Consider the following 22,927-nt stretch of genomic DNA (forward strand, 5'->3'; position numbering starts at 1 on the left):
TTTGTCTAAATTTTACCATAGTGTCCTTTGGTCTATTCAGATAAATGTCAGGACAGTTTCTTTTTTATTCATAGATTAAGGTCGCCTACCGATTCTTAATGGTTGTTTATATCTTATATTATAACACGCACGATTAAATAAAATATTTATCTATGCGTACAACAAATATGATTTTAAATAATCAGAATACCCAGATTAAAATTTTCTTCTTGAATCTTTACAGGCATCGAGATGGCATTCGCTTACGCCAGTCTAGGAGGTTAGTGATAACTCTTGATAAGGAAGGGCGTACAGAATTATCTTTAGCAGATGTAACACCACGAGATGCAGGAGTTTATTGTTGTACTGCTGTTAATGAAGTGGGCCGTGCAGAAACATCAAGCCAAGTAATTATTGAACCAAAAGTCGGAGGTCCTGTGCAGCCCTCTCCTATACCACCTTTGTTGTCATCAACTACTTCTGCTGATTTACCGTAAGTATTTTTTGAAAAATATTTTGGTGATTGATATGTATTAATTAATAATTTTATTTATAAAAATTATGGTGCTTACATAAAAATTACAGTAACCTTTTTCCTGTAGCTTTTATTTTTCTTTAATTATGATTGATTGACCTTACAAAGATAAATATGCAGGTAGAATAGTTTGGGAAACCTTAACTTTAAGGTGAAAGTGACAACAGAGATACTTGAATATAAATTTAAGATTAATGAAATTGTACAGAAAAAAAATTAGTACTTGTTAACTGGCATGTGGAGTCTACTTGAGATTAAAATCAATACAGACTTTCAAGGAAAGGAATAAACAGAAAGTATAAATTTTATGAAAATTTATAGACATTTTGAAACATAAAAAAACTGTTGGTAAAATTAATATTATTTAAACAAATTTTAAATGTTTTTAACAGTTACTGGAAGATAAAGAATTTTTCATTTTATCTGATAAATATTTTTTTATCTAAACAACAAATATTGTGAAAATATAATGCGTTTTACACAGTTATAAAAAACGAGCTCATCTATGGAACTGAGCCCAATATCAGAGAAAAACATTTTTAACAACTTTTTTAGTATGGTAAAATATTTGGTGAAAGACAATAGGTGGTCTTGATTCTTTATTGTGTATTGTAAGGTCAAACATAAAATTTATCAACCCTTATACATTTTATGTTTTAACTTATGATATATAATAAAGAAACAACACCGCCTATTTATTGTCTTTCAGCAAATATTTTACCATATTCTCTCCAAGACAAACCTAGACACAACAGTATACGCAGATGGATTGAAACAGATTGATATCTTTGATGCGCATTTGTTGTTAATGGAGAAACCTATATATCTGGTCTATCTAATATTACAAGTGTATTTACTGCTGAACTATACATTGTCAATAAGACTTTGAATAATGTTAACTCAAAATACCACCTTATGCAGAGCTTTCCAAGCTTTAGAAGATTTGTATTTTAAACATCCTCTTGTTGTCAAGATCTGTAATACAATCTCTGAGTTAAACCGCCACAACACACAAGCAAGTTTCTACTTAATCCCTAGCCGCATGAGGATTCTGAATAATGAACGTGCCGATTCTGCTGCTAAAGATGCATGTAGCTAACCATCCGTCACCGTTCGTATTACTATATCTGACTTTATTAACTTTATAAAACACACTACTTGTGCAAAGTGTAGACTGCTGCTACAGTTGATAATAAACTTCAATGTATCAAATATACTGTGTTGCCATGGGACTCCTTATACAGAAAAGTTTGCAGAGAGGAAGTGGTCCTCTGGCAATTGCGGTTAGAACATACGAGAGCTACTCACAAGTTTTTCATGTTGGGAGAGAACACTCCATTATGCATACGATGCCACAACCTCTTGAATGTGCACCACATCCTTGCGGATTGCATATGTTACGCGGCCTTATGTCTTACATATAAATAGTCCAGAAGCATTCTACGAATCCCGGGCAACGATAAGGAAACTTTAGACCGAGTGTTGTTATTTCGTAGGCTGTCTGTTTATACTCAAATATTTAATTTACTGTAGTGTGTATCAGCTCTTCATGCTAATGGCTATATAATGGTTGGAAATTTTATTATTCTAATTAAGATGTAAAACGAGATATTTGTTTGTATATTATAACAAATATGTTGTGACCGGATGATGATAATGCCAAAGCATTTTTTGCCCAAAAAAAAACAAAAACTTTTTGTTTCCATTTTTTTTTGTTTTTTTGTGTAGATGTACTGTATAAGAAACGGGACACCTAACTTCATTGCAGCAGTATAATGCAGTATGCTACTTTACTATTCGTGTTTCTTGGGTGGTAATAACCAATCTGGTTATTCACTTAAAAACAATTCCCTTAATATGTATCTTAGCTTGTTTGTTTTTATATAATCTCCAGAAAGGAATCAGAGTCTTTTGACAGTCCCTCTGGCATAGAGAATTGTTATCTCATTGAGTCCCAGTAAAGAAGTGCTGTCCTTGTAGAAGGTGCCAACATGACAGTGTTGGTAGAACCAGAGCAATAGCTGACCCTCATGACATTCATTTGAGGAAGAAGGAATAAAGGATCTGATATGAAAAGGGCAGAGGAAGTGCACAAACACAATCAAATTACTGAGGGATCATTGCCATAAACACGCCAGAAGGTCTGTTGAACAGTTATAACTGACTAACTACAAAATGCTCTATGCTTTCTGCTGAATTGTTGCCATTGCACTGATTGACAGTGGCGCAAAGGGTTGTGCGCATTGGCTCAAGATCACGGCCGGTCTTGTTTAAAAAAACTTGCTGATATCCTGATTATTTTGTAGTTCCAATTAATACTGTATCCCAATTACATTGGGAGGTATGATTATTTTTTATTGCTGCAACCTTCTTCGATGATCCTATATAATTGTCCAGTTCACATGTAAGACATATCTATCATTTTTTCTAAATTCTATACCTGTTTATTAGTTGTTGCTTTCACCAAATTTCATGTATTTTTTTTTTTTAATTAACTATTTCATTATTTAAAAATTTATCCTAATTCCTGATTTTTAATAATTGTAATTAACTAAAATTAAGAAGTGTAGTAGTAATCATTCTAATAGTAAATCAGTGAAATGTATTTTTAATTTATATATGAGTTTGAAGTTCTATTTATTTATTTTTTTTTATATATATATACTTTAAATTGTCCGCAATTAAGTAAATTTCTATTAAATGCTAAAATTGGCTAAAAGTTTAGAATTAATGGACGTCGTAAAGAATTCATGAGTTTTGGCTGTTCTAAAATTAATGAATTGTTATTTATCATTAATTACGTTTACTTGTTAATGTTGATTCTTAGTTTAGCTATCGTTTCTACCTTTATTAATTTTATTATATATTGAATTAACACTATTGTAGGATAACAGTTGTTTTAAAAGAAGGCAATAAAACATTATATCATTAGAATATTTAGTTAAAATAAAACTCAGTTTCTGATACGATAACAGAGTTTAAATAATCAGTGACAGGGTAAAAGTAAACAGAGTATCCAAGTAAATATTTTCAATAATTTAAACTGCATTTGTCAGGTAACAATACAAAATAAATAAGGTTAATGCAGTAAAATTGTTCATTTAAATGTACGTCCTTAAACTAATGGTTTTACTAATATCATATGAAAGATATCAAGTGAAAAATTAACATGATGATTATTTAAAAATTTTTGACAAATTTCATCTTTATATTTCAAATTCATTCTTGAGCAATGTAGAACTTATGCTTAACTACAAAAGTAAATAGACATATAGATAGAAATTTAATAATTTCTGGGTATTTGTTTATACAAAAGAACAGATTTACTAACATTTTTTGTATACTGTAGAGTAACATGGTACCAAAGCTAGTCGAGCAAGTTTTATAAACCCTGTATGGCTGGAAGATTTATTCTTCTGTGACTTCATCTGTAGTAATAACTGAATAATTTTATTAATTTTAATAAGAAATAATGTATTAAAGAAAATAAAACAAAATATGATTAGAGATTTGTTTTTATTTTGCTAGAATTACTTAAGTACTAGAAATTATAAACTATTCTTGCATCAGAGATTAAATTTTCGCTAATTTATTGTAGTCTTAATTATCTGTTTATCTCATAATGAAGTAATGTCTCTGATAAAGAAAAGTAAGTTTTGAGTACAGCATTTAAAAACTAATTTAATTTATCCAAACTTTACCAGGTCATGGTCTCTATTACGCAAAGTTTCTGAGATCTGAACTGATTACTTACTGCCTTCTTCAGTTAGCTCTTTTAAAAAAGGTTACAATCAGCTTGTACGTGTATTTAGTTTTTAGGATCTGTTATATATTTCATTCCGGTCAAGGTTATCTTCAGGCATCTCATAAAACAGTACATTTCTCATGGTACATGTAGCTGGAAATTTTCTTTTTTGTTTTTGTTATTTTGTGCAGTCATTTGTTATTTGTATGCTTATTAATTTCTTTTTTGCTTAAGTTTTTTATTATTTTGATTATGTTACAGAGACATAATTAATCATTGACATCATTGTGACTGAATTAATTAATATTTAATTCTATCTATCTACATATACATATATATATCTGTTTTTTTTTTTTTTTTTTTTTTTGTCTTCAGTCATTTGACTGGTTTGATGCAGCTCTCCAAGATTCCCTATCTAGTGCTAGTCGTTTCATTTCAGTATACCCTCTACATCCTACATCCCCAACAATTTGTTTTACATACTCCAAACGTGGCCTGCCTACACAATTTTTCCCTTCTACCTGTCCTTCCAATATTAAAGCGACTATTCCAGGATGCCTTAGTATGTGGCCTATAAGTCTGTCTCTTCTTATAGCTATATTTTTCCAAATGCTACTTTCTTCACCTATTTGCCGCAATACCTCTTCATTTGTCACTTTATCCACCCATCTGATTTTTAACATTCTCCTATAGCACCACATTTCAAAAGCTTCTAATCTTTTTTTCTCAGATACTCCGATTGTCCAAGTTTCACTTCCATATAAAGCGACACTCCAAACATACACTTTCAAAAATCTTTTCCTGACATTTAAATTCATTTTTGATGTAAACAAATTATATTTCTTACTGAAGGCTCGTTTAGCTTGTGCTATTCGGCATTTTATATCGCTCCTGCTTCGTCCATCTTTAGTAATTTTACTTCCCAAATAACAAAATTCTTCTACCTCCATAATCTTTTCTCCTCCTATTTTCACATTCAGTGGTCCATCTTTGTTATTTCTACTACATTTCATTACTTTTGTTTTGTTCTTGTTTATTTTCATGCGATAGTTTTTGCGTAGGACTTCATCTATACCGTTCATTGTTTCTTCTAAATCCTTTTTACTCTCGGCTAGAATTACTATATCATCAGCAAATCGTAGCATCTTTATCTTTTCACCTTGTACTGTTACTCCGAATCTAAATTGTTCTTTAACATCATTAACTGCTAGTTCCATGTAAAGATTAAAAAGTAACGGCGATAGGGAACATCCTTGTCGGACTCCCTTTCTTATTAGGGCTTCTTTCTTATGTTCTTCAATTGTTATTGTTGCTGTTTGGTTCCTGTACATGTTAGCAATTGTTCTTCTATCTCTGTATTTGAACCCTAATTTTTTTAAAATGCTGAACATTTTATTCCAGTCTACGTTATCGAAAGCCTTTTCTAGGTCTATAAACGCCAAGTATGTTGGTTTGTTTTTCTTTAATCTTCCTTCTACTATTAATCTGAGGCCTAAAATTGCTTCCCTTGTCCCTATACTTTTCCTGAAACCAAATTGGTCTTCTCCTAATACTTCTTCCACTCTCCTCTCAATTCTTCTGTATAAAATTCTAGTTAAGATTTTTGATGCATGACTAGTTAAACTAATTGTTCTGTATTCTTCACATTTATCTGCCCCTGCTTTCTTTGGTATCATAACTATAACACTTTTTTTGAAGTCTGATGGAAATTCCCCATTTTCATAAATATTACACACCAGTTTGTATAATCTATCAATCGCTTCCTCACCTGCACTGCGCAGTAATTCTACAGGTATTCCGTCTATTCCAGGAGCTTTTCTGCCATTTAAATCTTTTAATGCTCTCTTAAATTCAGATCTCAGTATTGTTTCTCCCATTTCATCCTCCTCAACTTCCTCTTCTTCCTCTATAACACCATTTTCTAATTCATTTCCTCCGTATAACTCTTCAATATATTCCACCCATCTATCGACTTTACCTTTCGTATTATATATTGGTGTACCATCTTTGTTTAACACATTATTAGATTTTAATTTATGTACCCCAAAATTTTCCTTAACTTTCCTGTATGCTCCGTCTATTTTACCAATGTTCATTTCTCTTTCCACTTCTGAACACTTTTCTTTAATCCACTCTTCTTTCGCCAGTTTGCACTTCCTGTTTATAGCATTTCTTAATTGCCGATAGTTCCTTTTACTTTCTTCATCACTAGCATTCTTATATTTTCTACGTTCATCCATCAGCTGCAATATATCGTCTGAAACCCAAGGTTTTCTACCAGTTCTCTTTATTCTGCCTAAGTTTGCTTCTGCTGATTTAAGAATTTCCTTTTTAACATTCTCCCATTCTTCTTCTACATTTTCTACCTTATCTTTTTTACTCAGACCTCTTGCGATGTCCTCCTCAAAAATCTTCTTTACCTCCTCTTCCTCAAGCTTCTCTAAATTCCACCGATTCATCTGACATCTTTTCTTCAGGTTTTTAAACCCCAATCTACATTTCATTATCACCAAATTATGGTCGCTATCAATGTCTGCTCCAGGGTAAGTTTTGCAGTCAACGAGTTGATTTCTAAATCTTTGCTTAACCATGATATAATCTATCTGATACCTTGCAGTATCGCCTGGCTTTTTCCAAGTGTATATTCTTCTATTATGATTTTTAAATTGGGTGTTGGCAATTACTAAATTATACTTCGTGCAAAACTCTATAAGTCGGTCCCCTCTTTCATTCCTTTTCCCCAGCCCGTATTCACCCACTATATTTCCTTCCTTGCCTTCTCCAATGCTTGCATTCCAATCTCCAACTATTATTAAATTTTCATCTCCTTCATCTCCTTAACAGATTTTCATCTGTTTTTATGTTACTATAAACACTTCGTTAAGATTTTCTATTTTCTGGTGGAATTAAGAAGCTTTAGCCGATAGGCATTTCTACCCTAGGGTTATTGTCAGTACAATACAGTACAGTCACTGGATGTGAAAAGAAGAATCCCTCAGGGGATCAGTAGTTCTTTACTCAGATGGGAGCAGCATATTCCTGATCAATAATTTTGTACTGACTAGCTTAAACATGGGCTAAAGCAAAAAAAAAAAAAATAGCTCTTCCTTCAGTTTTTAAAGTTCCATCAAAGAACAAGTACAGGATTCTAAAGGAAATTTATCCTTGTTCGTAGTATCTGTAGGAAGTATTAACAAACCCCTCTATTGGACATATGGTGGTGGAAGGGTAAAAGCAAAATCTTACTTTTAGTTTTAGCATAATTTTTTTATTTGCTTATAATCAAATATATATTTAGCAGAAACGAATAAAAAAGTTAACTTTAATTTTTGTTATTGATAATAAAAGTGTGTGATATAAACCATATAAATTATCTAATTTTATTCATATGAAAAATTAAGTAAGTGAATATTAATATATAATGCTGTTATACTCAGTTTCAAATTCAGCTAAAGGTATTCTTACATTTTATCACAGATCTGAACCGATCACTAGGTAGGTTCTTGTACTTATGACTAGTGTGCGATAGTATTTCACTGTTGGGGGTTCATTGTTTCAAGTAATGATTAGTCTGAGACTGAACAAGAACAACTGATGTACTATAATTGGGTTTACAGACTGTTATGAGAAAAATTTAGTTTCTAATTAATAATTTAAAAAAAATAGTTAAATATAGCGGATATATTTAATTTTGTAATAGGTATACAAAACCTCCAATGTTCCTAACTAAGCCACGATCCACTGAAGCTGTAGAAGGTGACACAATTGTTATCATGTGTGAAGTTCTTGGCGATCCAAAACCTGAAGTTATATGGCTCAGAGACTGGTTGAAGGTAAGCACTTTATTTTGTACCTACAGACATTTATTTCTTTGTATAATCCTTTTTGTTTTGATTTACTTTATAATTTTTTATTTAAGATTGAATTTACATAAAATTATTATTTAGATGAAACAAATCAATTTTCAGATATAAAAGGAGTTGCTTTTGTTCATGACAAAACATTTTAGCCGTGCATGTGCAGCTTTTGTTATCGGTTAGCAGTGATGCAGTCTAATTCCAATGAGATTACAACTTTTACAGTGTTCTATATTACCCAAGTTATAATAACTTTTTTCATTGCACTACAAGGTTTAATAAAAAAAAATATGTGGAATTTTAGTTTTTCTCAAAAAAATCTTTCTTTATTCATCAATATTGATTTTTTTCACCTTCTAAGTACTACTTTTCAGATATAATAAATTTGTGACAGTACTTTTTTCAATCTTCAATTCTCCTCTGGAATATAATTTCCAGAGTGATATTTAGCTCTCAGCAATTCTGTCTTTATCTCTTTGGTGTTTGAAAAATGCCATCTTTCATGGTTCTTTCACAAATCTGGGCTATTTCTTCAAATTCCTTCATGCAAACGGCAATAGAACTTCCAGGTAGTAATTCTTATTGACTTCCTGATAGTGATTCAGTGATTTTCTATTATCTCTTTCTTCACTTTTTTGACGTTGTCAGTTGATGTGCTAGGATGACCAGGGTGCTCATCATCTTAAATGTCTTCACAGCTTTCTTGGAAACATCTGCACCACTTGAGAATGCTTGTTTTATTCGTAGAACAATTATCAAAAGTAACATCCAATATCTCTGATGCAGTGCTGGACGTTATTCCATTTTTAAAGCAAAATTTTATGCAAATTCTTTGTTCCAATTTTTCCATAAGTTAAAAATCGCCGATCAAAGCAAATCACATTTAACCTTTTCGACAGCCAACAATAAACTAAGCATCCAATATGGCTACCAATTTAAACATATGTTAAGGGACAAGTGTACCAATACAAAAAAAAAATTATGACAATTGGACTTATACAGCCTGTGAAATTTAAAAATTTCACTTAATTTTTTATCAAACCTCGTATAATGACTCGTAACTCGTCATTTCCTCAAGGAATTTCTTCCTTGATGTTTTTGTATGAGTAACAATTGTCCCTTCCTGCTGGTATTTATACCTTCATTAACCCTTCTAGTATTATATAATAGTAGGAGTCTCCATGCTTAGAATAGGAACCATACAATTATAAGAAATAATCTATGTTGTAAAATAAATTATACGAAACATTCACTTATGTTTACTAGTAATTTTGTAATAATTTTTTAACACAACATTGCTTCATAAGCCGTGCAAATAACAAAATGAAATATTTTTTAATTATAAATTGTTTAGGAATATATGATTATGAAATATACTTATGAATTATACAAGAAAAGTGATATATTTAATTCCATTTGGAGTTTAGGAATTTTTATTGTTGAGCTTACGAATGATGAGTTTTAGAGCAGAGTAACATAAAATCTTAAATTAAGAAACCAAGCGTAATAAAAATCTTGTTTTATATTTGTCTTATTTCATTTAGTTTTGTTTTTTGTTAGTTAATTTAATACAGATCTGAATACTTGGCGGTGGATACCGGTGTACTATGATGGTCTGGGTTCATTTAACTACACATCTCAAGAACGGTCGGCCTGAGGCTGTACAAAACTACACTTCATTTACATGTCATATATATCATCCTCATCTCATTGGGGCCATGGAGGGGGGTTGATTATTGTTCACTAGTTTAAAGAGCTGAGGAGGTGTCCGAGCGGTTAAGGAGTTGGACTTGTTCACTAGTTCATCCCGTTAAAGCCCATCAGGGCTAGGAACAGGGGATCAGTATGGTGACCGGAAGCATTACAAGTCTTCCTCTATGGGGGTTGGGATGTTCACTAGTTCAACAGATTGCAATGTATACATTAGGAAAAATAAAATACGTATGAAATATATATTTAGTTTTGTAGATAGCCCACGATTACATATCCGTAAGGTTTTTTTAATTCTTATTTAAATTTGTTTAGATCTTTAGATCGTTTAGATTTGAGATCTAACATCTGGGAAATAAGAGAAGGAAATGTATAATTTATAAATAAGAATGCGTGTTAAGTCTATGAATAAGAAGATAAAAATATCTTTACAGTGTGCTTTGTCGATGACTAGATGGTATCGGCAAACCCACTGGGTTGGTCTAGTGGTTAATGTGTCTTTCCAAATCAGCTGATTTGGAAGCCGAGAGTTACAGCGTTCAAGTCCTAGTAAAGCCAGTTATTTTTACACGGATTTGAATACTAGATCGTGGATACCGGTGTTCTTTGGTGGTTGGGTTTCAATTAACCATACATCTCAGGAACGGTCGAACTGAGAATGTACAAGACTACACTTCATTTACACTCATACATATCATCCTCTGAAGAATTATCTAAACGGTAGTTACCGGAAGCTAAACAAGAAAAAGAAAGAAAAAGATGGTATCGGCAGAGGATGAGCGTGATTTAAATTATACAGTGCCGAAAATTAAGGAGGAATATGAGAGAGTGGGTATGAGTATCGGTTTTAGTTAATGTGGATATTTTGGTGTCGGGGTTGGAGAGGTGGTTGTTCTGAATCCAGGAAAGGAAATTACACAGAGTGTGAATAAAACTATGTATTTATGGACGTTGTTTAATTAAGAATGAAACGGCCATGACGGTTACAAACCTCATAACTAAAGAAAAGATGATTGTTACAGCCTTAAATTTGGATTTGATGAAATAACTGGATCACGAGAGATATGAAGAAAAGAATTTATCGCGCTGCGGTTTAGAATGCGATCTTGTATATAGCGGAGACTTGGAATATGAAGAAAGGAGTCAGTTTGAAACTTTTAGCAGCAGAGATTATATTGGCAGAGATGGAAGTACGCAGAAGTATGAAAAGGATTAGATCAGGCGAAGTTAGGAATGAGGATATAAGAAGAGGTAGGCGGGTGGAGAGAGACATTACGGATGATGTCCGGCGGTGGCATTCGAGATGGTTTGGTTCTATGAGTAGGATGGATGGATGAAGGCTTCCTGAGAGGGTTTGGAATATGTACCCAAGAGAAAAAAGAAAAGATGATGCCCGAGGTACAGTTGGTAGGATGAAGCGGAAGAGACGATGAAGGGAAGGTATATAACAGCAGAGGATAGATCAGTCAAAGTGGAATCTGGGTGCGGATAAACAACAGTAGTGTCGACTGTAGAAAAGTAAAGAAGTTAAGTATTAGTGACTGGTATCATGTATCGCTAACCGGTTTACAAATTTGCTAAATTTAAAAACAAAGATTGGATTTAGTTTTTCTTTTGACAGGTTACTATTTACTGTTGAGAATTAATTGAGGGCGATTGTGCTAATCGCTAGCCGACGGTGAAATGTGAATATTAACCAACAAAACACAAAAAATTATCTGCCTTAAACTAAGACTAAAATGTTTTTTTTTTGGGGGGGGTTAGATGTCATTCAAGTATTATTAAGGAAATTGCGAAACTTATGTTATTTTACTCTTCAGTTAAAATAATAAATTATTACTTTTAATACGTTGTGAAATAATGATTAATTTTTTTACTCATTTATTCAGGGGTTTACGTACTATGAATAATATTGAAGCTCTTTAATTCATACATGTGTAATGTTAATAGGTCAGTTTATGCAAGGCACCTGACCCCAGGTAGGCGGTTGTAATGTGACACGTCATTAAAAATGTGACTTAAAATTGAGTATAATTTATCTAACGATTAACTATAGAGTTTATTTAAACAAACATGTGAATATTAGTTTTAAGGAAGCGGTTTTTTTTTTGGGTGGATACAATTATAATAAAAAGAAAAAAAATTTTCTGAGGTATCCAAGAGCAAGATTTTTTAATGTAGGTTTATTTCATCATCTTCAAAATCAAATTTGAATTTTAAATCAGGGTAATCTGTAGGCTGGGTCTGCGTAATGTCAAGGATATAGAGAATAAGAGGAAGAATAGAGCTTCTCTTTACTGAAAAGATTATGGTATGGATTTGATTTTCTGTCTTTTTGAACTTTATTGTTATCCACAAAATAAATCCCAGCATTCTGAAGCCCTTGCGATTAAATGTTTTGTTTAGTCGCATATTTTATGTTATATCCAAAATAAGAAACCGGATAAAAAAAAAAATGATATGAAAATGTTATAATTGAATCTATAAATACGTAATATTGTGTAAAGTTGGCTGTATTATTTTATTTAATGCAAGTAACAATTTCTATATATGACCATCCCCATTAGAAATCATTTTCAATGACATACTGTTGCAGTGTCTAACATCTTATCTTTTGGTTGGTTTTCTACGCTATTAATGTTTAATTTTATTGTTTTTAAAGATATCAGTTGCTATGATGCAATACCGGTTACTGTTTGCATTAAAAAACTTGATTATTACAATATAATTTTATCAGTATGTTATTCAATTTTAATGCATTACAGCAGAAGTATTTGTGTAGTCAGTTTGGTAAACCGTAGACTACAAAGTCTGATTTAGTTCTCGTGCATTAAATAGGACTACTTTTAAACGTACTGTAATAGAAACGCATGTGTTGATAAAACAGTAAAAGAATAGCATAGATCATTCAAGAATATGTGACGTATGAAAATTAAAAAAAGAATTCTCAAGAAAATGAAACATTTCTTAAAAAAAAAAATAATGTGCAATATTATGTGAGATGAAAACGTAAAATATGCAATTTTTTTGAGAATTTATTTGCTTCTAATTACTATGCTATAATAGTATAACAATTTCTGAATGCAGATTTGAACGTTAATAAACTTTTTATCAAATCGCATCATTGCAGTAGAAAACCTAGTAGTGAAATTAATTTTCTTCACTGTTTGCTTTTCTGTTACCTCTATTAATTTCTTTTAATCACTGCTTCTTCAGTAACAGTTACTTACTTTTTTTCCATTTAAACATTATTAAGCCTACAAAGCTTTAATTATTTTTGTAATTAAAAATAAATAATAGAGATAGCAAAAAAGCAGTAGGTAAAAAAAATTAATTTTAACTAAATATTTATACTCTATGTACTTTATTTACATTTGAATTAATATAATTTTAAATATAGTAAGAAATTTTATTACTATTTTTTTATCGTGTTGTATGTAGTTTGCAATACTGTTTTTCTTATTGCTTAGTTGTAATAGTTATGCGACTATGAGTTGTAATGACCTAATGTATAAATAATAAATAGGTTATAATAACCTTCGAAGGTCATCGTAAAATTTACTTCTCTTGTTAAATAAGGAACCGCAATAAAAATGTACTAGATAAAAAAATGAGATCTATAAAAAGGGTACTTATATCATTGATTTTTTATACGGTAAAATATTGAACGTATCAATCTTGCGTCTGAAAAATTGTTTTACCGCTTTAATATTATTTAATTTAATATGATAATTCGATGAATTTAGCATTTATTTGATTAATGTAATTTAATATTTAATTGTAATCGATTATTAGAATCATATATGTTGATTTACGACCACCATAAATTCAAATTATTTATATTTTATCATACACTACCAAAGGAAATAAATTTGTAGTGAAAATAGTATTCGTGAATATTATAATGTACGTGCGTATGTGTTTGTGTGTTTTGCATGCCGTGTTGTTACCCGGTCTATTATAATGCATTTATTTATTCGGTATATAGATTGTTGTTAGTTTATTATTCATTTATGAATAATGCATGCGCATATCTGAGTCTTGAACTACTAGAAGTCGCCAACATTTATATATATTACAGAATGTATATATGTACTCGTACTTATATTCACATTCGCTATTCAGCCGCTGTTATATTATACCTCTTCATCCTATCTCTTTTAAATTTCATATCGCTCCTACTTCTTTTGTCTCTTATTCTTCAGTTAGCTGTAGCCTCATACTAGGTGACTGACAGATCGGTTAATTTTAATCGACTATCGTACTCGATGTCTTTGCATTAAAGAATTTCATCCTAGGTTTAAAAATCTATTTGAAGTTGCTATCTGCACGTACTTATGTAATATTTTTATCGCCGTACTGTTAACAAATAACCTTTCTATACGTATACGTATTAACAAAATTACAATGATTTTTTTAAAATCGGTTAAAGATTTTTTTTCTTTAAATAATTTATTTATATTGTAATTTTGTTAACGTTACTACATCGTGCAAAGTTAAAATATAACATTAAAATTTAAGTCTCTGGTGATAATAATGTAAACTGTATTGGTCTTGACTCTTAAAAATTGGATTTTTATGTGTATTTTTTTCATACCTTTAAATTATCTTTATTATTTATACCTCCGTTTGTTTATTCTATTTGCAGAATTCTCTTTAGCATTTTGAAATTTTTCTTTTGCGTACTGAAAGTTTATCGCATCTTTTTTTTTAAATTAAATATTCTTGATCGTTAATTTATGCAGCAGTGGTATTGTGGTTTGTAGCTCAGACAAAAATAACCTTTTTAATCGTTCACTAGTAAGGATCAAACAATTCTCAGTTCTCACTCTTGTTTTCCTTAGGTTTTACGAGATGCAGTCAGTAAATTTTTACTGATGTATGCTGTTCCTCATATCAGATTATTAGAAGATTTCAGCAACCGTTAAGAACGAACGATTAGAAATAACACGTTCTTATAACAGTTGAACGTTTCTTAACTTCATTGTTTAAATGATTCAATAAGAACGGGTTTAATCTTTTCTACCCGATTCTAAATCAGACTAGAAGTCTTATTCAAGATTTTTTAATTTCTTAAAATAGCTGATTTAGTTTGCTCCTCGATTTTGATTCTTATAATCGCCTGATGCTCGTAGAAATAATAAATAATTCTTCTTTATCTATGTCATCCATCTATGTTTTTAAAATCTTAAATACGATTATTCAGTTCCACGTCATGAAATGCTTCTTCAAGATCCATAAATATTTTGTTTGTACCGTTGTTTCATCTAACCCGCTTACTAAAATTGATGGGGAGTCTTAAAAATTGCGTATCAACACGTTCTTTTCTGTTCAGATTCCATGTGCATCATGCTGGCGATTAGGGTTATATATTCCTGACACCTTGTTGCCCATGAGATACAGTCGTCTATCATTTCAGAAATGACAGCGTAACACAAGTACGAGCATCTGCTGGATACCCAGCCATATTGGAATTTCATTATGGACATCTCATGACTTGTACCGATGCACCTGTTTGTCTTTGCTGTGACTGCCGACCGATGGTACACCGCATCCTTGTGGAATGCGTCTGTTATATGGCATTATGTTAGAAATTTAGATTTTAGGAATTCAGATATTTTAGGAAACTGTGTGACTGTGCTATCAAATTTCATAGTATTTCTTAAGGCCGTGCATCTGTATTCAAAATTTGATTATAACTGTAATGTGTTTCTCCATTTATGTTGTTTGATGTATACCAGATGGCAATTTTGTTTTTTTTTTGCATTAGATCTTTAATATCGTTCTTTATTGTGGTTCTATTTATTATGCGGTTCTCACATCTATCGTGCGGCATAAGTGTTTTAGATTTAATGTTTAATCGCTTATTTTTTTATTTTTTATTATTTATTGTTGTAATATTGAATCCGGGTGCCGATAACGCAACACTTTGATGTGCGCTCACGAAAAAAAAGTTTTTCAGAATTTATTTGTAAGTAAATTAATATTAACACATTGGAGGTTCTACAAAGTCACATTATCCACGTTTGCAGTTAATTTCTACGATATTTCAGCAGAAGGTAGAATCATGAACCTTTAGAGTAGAGTCGGGGAATTGAAAAGTAAATATAGTACGAATTACTAGAGGTAATTTGCGAGACAAAGACTACTCGTTAGTTTAATTCATCACTCGTTAATTTCAGAGAACACATTCAAAAGGACATTAGTGTTATTATAATACCGAATTCGTTAGCCCGATTGAACTAGCCGCTGCTAAAAACGATTACTGGCATCTTGGATAGAACTACAGTGGAACCCGCTTTTAACGAGAACTTAGTTGTAACGAGCAAAATTCCCGGATTTGTTTGGTTTTCTAACTCATTAATGATAAATTAACTTGCTTTTAGCGAGGTATCGACGCATCATAAACTTGATTATTGAGCATTTTCATTTTTTAAAATACTGTAATTCAAAAAAGTCTAATAACAACCAAATAATCTCGACGCAAGGAAAATTCCATTTCTTCGTTTACGATTTATACTTAAAGATTGTGACATTTTATCTTAAGACTTGTTCAAGGTCAGATCTGAAGGTCAACAAAAGGTTTGTAACAGGACGTTGTACAGTACAAGTTCCATTGCGGTATTACAAAGGCTGATAGTTATTTTAATTATTCGGGGTTTTCTGTTAGCAAAATTCCAGGAAAGGCTGGGGGAAAGGCCAGGAAACGCGTGAAATTATTCTGCCCGTATAAGATAATACGCAGATAAAAAATTTAAAAAACTAATTTGTCAAATTTATTCTTTACTAAGCCTTGGCCGATCGTATGTATTATTAAATAGGTTTTTTATTTTTAGTTCTTTACAAATAGCAGAGTTTTCTCATTCATTATCTGGGTTCTTTCTAAGCCTATTTACTTTGTGTTTACCCGTTTGCGAAGTCTGACAACCGCTTACGTCTATTTTAATTTTTTTTTTTTTTTACCAAACTTCATAACCTTACGGCCTGATATTTTAATTTCTAGTCGAAATAATATTACGATTTAACGTAAACTTTTTTCGTATTTATTTATTCTTCGGTAAAGACTAGACCTATCCGATAAAAATGTGTTTATATAGAAGGGTTAGCCGCAGTAGCACATTTATCGCTTTTTCAAAGAAATACAAACGATGTAGTGACGGTATTTCAAACCGAACCCCTATTTTGTGGGTTTTTTTCTTCAGAATACTTCGTACTGTAAGAGAGATATAAGTTTATCGTCGATATTTGTAAATTTAAACAAAAATTAAATAAGTTTATGTATTTTATACTTTACACTTATCGCGAACAAAATAGACTGCGTGACTTTTTCGGAGCAACTAGGTTTTCATACACCGCTAGTCCGGACGAATAGGGTTATTCTGCAGTCGTCATACTACAAGATTAAGTCTATAACATCGTAAATAATTATAGTTTTCTTTTTTTATGCGTAATTTATATAGTTTTCCTAAAGAAAAATGGCTCTTAGAAGCGCAGATTATAAAATAACGATCGGCGTATTTTTTGAAAAACCGAACGTTATAAATTTATTATACTTGTATCGCGACTCGATCTATAATCACGAATACGGCTGAATATTCGGCCGGGGTAATGTTTGCGGTCGCGTGAAGCGTCTTCACGCGACCGCAAACATTACCCCGGCCGAATAGATAGGATATCACAAGGGAGTGAAGGAAAAACCTTGAGGCAAAACGTATGAAGAAAACGGTGGCATGAGGGACCCCCCACCGGGTTGAAAACCGTACGATGAAGAGACCGATTTGTGTCGCGTTAAGCGATAATATTATGGGCATTCTCGGTTAAATTTGTTTTTAATTAACTTCGCGTTCACAAAAAGCGACGAGAAAGAATTTGAAGAGCATTTTTAACTAGTTATTTCGTTTTTATTACGAGTATATTAATGATTTTATTAACGTATATTTTGACTCGTTATGTTACGGTAAAAAAAAGAAGGGGCGGTGTTTAAATACGATAAAATTATTTTCTTTAAGTTTTATACCGTATGTTATGTTCTTCTTCAGAATCTACGTATTTATTTATGCGAAATCGTTTATTAAATATCGTAGGAGTCACTTTATATCATATGTAAAGATATCATTTCAATATAAAGTATTCATTTTTTTTATTAGCGTTGTAAAAAATCGAATTATATTGCGCTTTAATCCGCGGTCCTGTAGCTTATTAATTTGACTGTTGATTAAAGAAAGCATTTATTATAATTTATACTATAAGAAAAAATAATTTCTTAAAAGACGTAAGGTCTAATAAGACATATTTTACTTTATGCCGCCAAACTTGATTACTCGTTAACGTAAACACCTTGTAAAATGTAAATCGGTTATATGCGGAAAATCCTACATTATTTTAGGAGATGTATGATTAGTATCGAAGGAACTTCTCTGGAAACCGTTTTAGTACGACTGGAAGTATACTCGAGCGATGAGAAGGGACATTTTTTTATCTTTTGTGAAATAAACGATATAAATCGAGTGTAATATGTTTAAATAAATTTTATTAATCGCTACTTTTTTTATAAAGAAGATGTAACAATACTTAACTTCATAATCAGGCGCATAACTTAAAGAATTAATATCGTATAATAAATGCTGCTGAGAGACTTCGAACGTCCATTTTCACTTCCTTGTACGAAGTAAAGGAAGTGTTGTGATCGCGAAAATTTTTGGCTTTCAAATTTCAACGAAAATATCCATTTTGACCATCCCTGAATCCATTTTGACTACTTTCAGCATGACGTCTGTACGTACGTATCTCGCACAACTCAAAAACGATTAGCCTAGGATGTTTAAATTTTAGATTTAGGACTAGTTGTGCACCTCCCTGTTTGATTGCAATCGACTGAACCAAAAAAGCCCAAAATCCAAATTTTGGACTTTTTCTTAACTGCAGTAATAAGCCCTAATTGAGAGCTTTTAAACGATATACCGTTAGCGGTATATCATAGCCAAACGAAATTTTAATTAATTAAATATTTGGATCTTAGAAGGGGAAGGTACATCGGTTCGAATTAGACTTCAGCTTCTTTTTCTTTTAACTTTTTCTTCTTAATTTAAACATATTGATTTGTTAATAATTAATTATTAACGTCTGATTGTAAAAAAAATTAGTTATGATAAATCATTACGAATTTTATTATTTTTTATTACGAATAATAAAAAAAAAAAAAAAACAAATGAAAAAATATCAGAAGTTATTAATAAAATAAAATAGTATGTACTTTTCATTTAAAAAAAAGTGTCTATATGTAATTTAATAAGCGTACAAGAAAGTCTTGTAGTGCCCACATCAGATTTTTTTTTATTAATAAAATCTGTTTTTACTAGCGCGAGGTAATTAAATAAAAGTTAACTAAATAAAATGTCATTAATCGATATACAGGTTTAAAAGAAAATCATTTAATGAAAATCTATTTTTCATAGTAACTATTTAACCGATTTCAGTAAAAGTTTACCGTTTCACTAGGAAATTCTCACACCGGTCCTGACCGTGTTAAATGAGAAAAAACTTTACGGGTACTTGTCTCTTAAAAGAAATTAATATTATGGTACTTACTGTAATTGAAGTTTGTACCGTTTTCATGAAAAATTTATTTTATGTAGCACGTTGTTTCAGCGTCATAAATTTGCAAGCCCTCCTTTAAGTCGATATCGTTTTGTTTATATTATGTAATATTAAGCCGCGAAGTACGAATAATTTATTATTTGAGAAATCTGGAAATGAAATAAAGCGGATAATTTACGTTCGGCTTTAGATCTTTTATACAGATTAGTTAGTCCAAAACTCGTATGTTTTTGTATAATCACGTGTTTTAATGCGGGTGTATGTTGTGTGTGCGCGCAGATCGCGGTACATTTATACGTATGTACAAATGTTTTACCGTAATACCTACTAAGAATGTTATGAACTGTCGAAAGAATAAACAAAACTTTAGAATTTTCACCGGTTACGGTTATAGTTAGTTCGATCTATAATTTTAAGTTTTGTATAATTTCACGTTTTAGAATGTTCACTCTTTAGCTTGCCGTTGTTAACTCGTTTAGAAATTTAATTTACAATATATTTACAGATCGGCTGACTTACGTCGATACGACTCAGGATTTAATAATATTACGACTGGAGAAATTAAAAATACAACAGCGGACGCGTAATACTTAACCGATAAAGTTTATGTTTTATACTTTTATAAATATACCTCAACTACACGCGTACAAACAAACAGAAATACACGGACACATACGCTTTAAATTATTATAGCGCTGCATACATTTAAACAGAGCGGTACAGTCGCTTTCATAAGGTGAAAGTGTTGATATCCATTAAGTTACTGTACGGTTTACGCCTCGTCATTTTATCAGCACCATATGTGTGCGCTCTTTCGTGTTATTAATAACCGCAATGAAGTAAGGCCGGCGTGTGTTTGTGCGCTCAATATATTTTACACTATTCACGCATCTAAGATAAAAAATGTAAAGTACGATCGGTTTGAATATCTTTTTAAAGAAATTACGGTAGATAATTATAATATTTTTAGAAAGATGAAAAGAGATTTCGTTGAAGTTGTTTTTATTATGACCGCATGAGAATTAAGGTTATTGTCCTGGGTTTAGTACACGGCAGGATACGCTTTTACGAAATTTTAAACGGCTTTCGCGATATCAAATAACTCGTAAGTTAGTACTTTCATCTCTTTACGGATTTTATATTTTTTATTTTACGGCTTATTTTTAATAGCGATCGTGAACTATTTCTACTGCGGTCGGCGGTGGTATTTTTTATTTAAAATACCGTACGAACTCCGAAATAACCGGCTTAATTTTAAAGATGAATGTTTATCGTATCGACTGTTGTTTTCACGAAGAAATAAAATTCTATAAATAACGATATAGTTATCTATAAAAAAGTATTTTTTCTACTTACCGCTTCATTTTCTCCTCTAAATTTAAAACGCTTTGGTTGAGATCTCTACTCGATCGGTTTATTTTTTGTAAGCGGCAGATGGTAAACGTACTTCTCGACGGTTTTAATATTTTAACCGTGTTTTTAATGCGATATCCGTAAAACGTTTGACGAAGCAGAAAATGTACGAAACGCGAAGGTAAAAATAAAACAGTCGATGCAAAAATTAACTTTTATAAGCTGTTATTTTCTGTTAGGATACGATTTGCAAGAATATTTATTAATATTGTTATAGGCTTATATGAATCGTTTCGCGATGAAAATACGGGTCGAGAGAATTTATTAGAAAATTTTGTTAGATTCGAAATACGTTTCGACCGATGAATTAACGTACCGCAGAAGGTTACAAGGAAGCTTGTACGCGGCAATATGAATATGAAAATTTGTAGCTTGTGAAAAATACGACGCCTCCTGTCAGCGATTCGAATCCGGGATCTAAAAATGAAAGGCAGACGCTACTACTCCACCGTGCAGATCGGGATTTCCACAGTTATATTAAATTCTACTATTTAATATTCTAATAATTCTACTATTACGATAATATAAATGAGAATCCGAAGCGATTCTGTTACTCACTTTTGAAATATTTTTTATTGTTTAGGCCTGGACCGTGAAAAGTGCCTTATTACAAATTGGGAGACTAGGATCACAAAAAATATCTAATTTTTTTTTAAACTCGATCGTTAAAAAACTATCTGATTGTAAAAACAAACAAAAAATGTAATAGTTTTTTAAAGTTTGTGCCAAATTAAAAATCAATTTCTAGACTATAATTAGCGCCGATTTTAATAAATTAAAAAAAAAAAAATACAGACAAATTATCGTTATACTTTTTAGTGCTTTTTTTTTAGGTTTATTATTTTCTTTAAAAGTTTTGTATTTCTGTTTAAAGTATCGGTAGACTAATAAAAAATTACGTCTGTATGAAAAATAGCCTGTCCGTTGCAACAAAATCGGTTAAAAATTAAGATAACAAGAGACTGCTATTGAGCGGGAATTCAGTCTAGAATATGCGGGTGTGTTTTATATTCCCTCGTTTCATATCACAAGAGATTTTTTTTAAGGCGCCTTTAAATCATTATTTTATAAGTTTTGAAGAAAATGTTGCGACAAATCTTTTAAAGTACTACGTAAATATATTTAGAATATCAGGCGATCCTATATTTGAGAATAATAAGTTCTTTTAATGTTCGTATATTTTACGTAGACCGTGTATTCTTTTCTTTAAAAAATATTTTTTATAGCTTTTACTTAGTTTATTTGCAAGAAATATATTACGGTATAATCAGAGAAACTTCACCTACAAAAGAGAAGAAAACAAATAGGACGACAAAGTTGTAATACTTTCCTGGACCGGGTTGTTTATTCTAATATAGTGGAAAAAAAGTCGCCTAAGATTTCTTTTTTTGTACTGGGAGTAACCTACGAAAGTTCTATTGTAAAATTATCATTATATATTTAAATAACCCAAAAATCGGTAATTTTTTTATTTTTTCTGCTCCCCACCTCCAAAATCACTTTCTAACATTTTTTTTTATTTTCCTACCTCTACTATGTTAAATGGGAAAAACTAAAAAAAAACACCAAAAAAAAAGGACAGCAAATTAAAAGTTACTTAAAATTAATTTTTTATTCTGGGAGGAGGTGAATTAAGAGGAAATTTTATTGTAATATTATAAATAAAAGTTAAAAAAGTTATGAAAGATTAAAAAAAAATCGATATTTTTAAATTTTGATCGCTTCCTTACCCTCAATATTGCGCCCAAAGTATTTTTTTTGTGGGTCGCTTACACTACCACTATGTCTAGGAAGCCATTATAAAAAAATTAAATTAAAAAATATGCAATTATAAAAAGATTTTTTTTTAAGGTAAGACAAACTTGTTCGTATGTACTAAGCTTGATATAAAGCGGGGTTATGTTTGCAAAATATTGAATAAATGATCCCAAAACAACTCTTCCCCATCGGCTCCAAATTTTTACCGACAAATTGTCCCCGTATACACGAATCTCTCTCTCTGTACAAAATTTCATCGAACTCGGTTTATACAAATCAAAAGTTATTAAACTTCAAAGACGTCAACGCATTTACGTACGAATATTACCTCCG

General features: G+C 31.2%; 1 protein-coding gene across 1 annotated transcript in view; it reads left to right on the forward strand.

The window, feature by feature from the left end:
* The window catches only part of Strn-Mlck (Stretchin-Mlck), a 599,211-nt gene that overhangs the window by 218,927 nt on the left and 357,357 nt on the right, over nucleotides 1-22,927 (forward strand). The window contains exons 27-28 of the mRNA XM_075373431.1: nucleotides 224-472; nucleotides 7,960-8,092. Coding sequence (XP_075229546.1) covers nucleotides 224-472; nucleotides 7,960-8,092 — 382 coding nt within the window. The remainder of the gene's footprint in view (nucleotides 1-223; nucleotides 473-7,959; nucleotides 8,093-22,927) is intronic.

The sequence above is a fragment of the Lycorma delicatula genome, chromosome 8 (assembly GCF_047948215.1).
Source record: "Lycorma delicatula isolate Av1 chromosome 8, ASM4794821v1, whole genome shotgun sequence".
In the NCBI taxonomy this organism is placed as follows: Eukaryota; Metazoa; Arthropoda; class Insecta; order Hemiptera; family Fulgoridae; genus Lycorma; species Lycorma delicatula.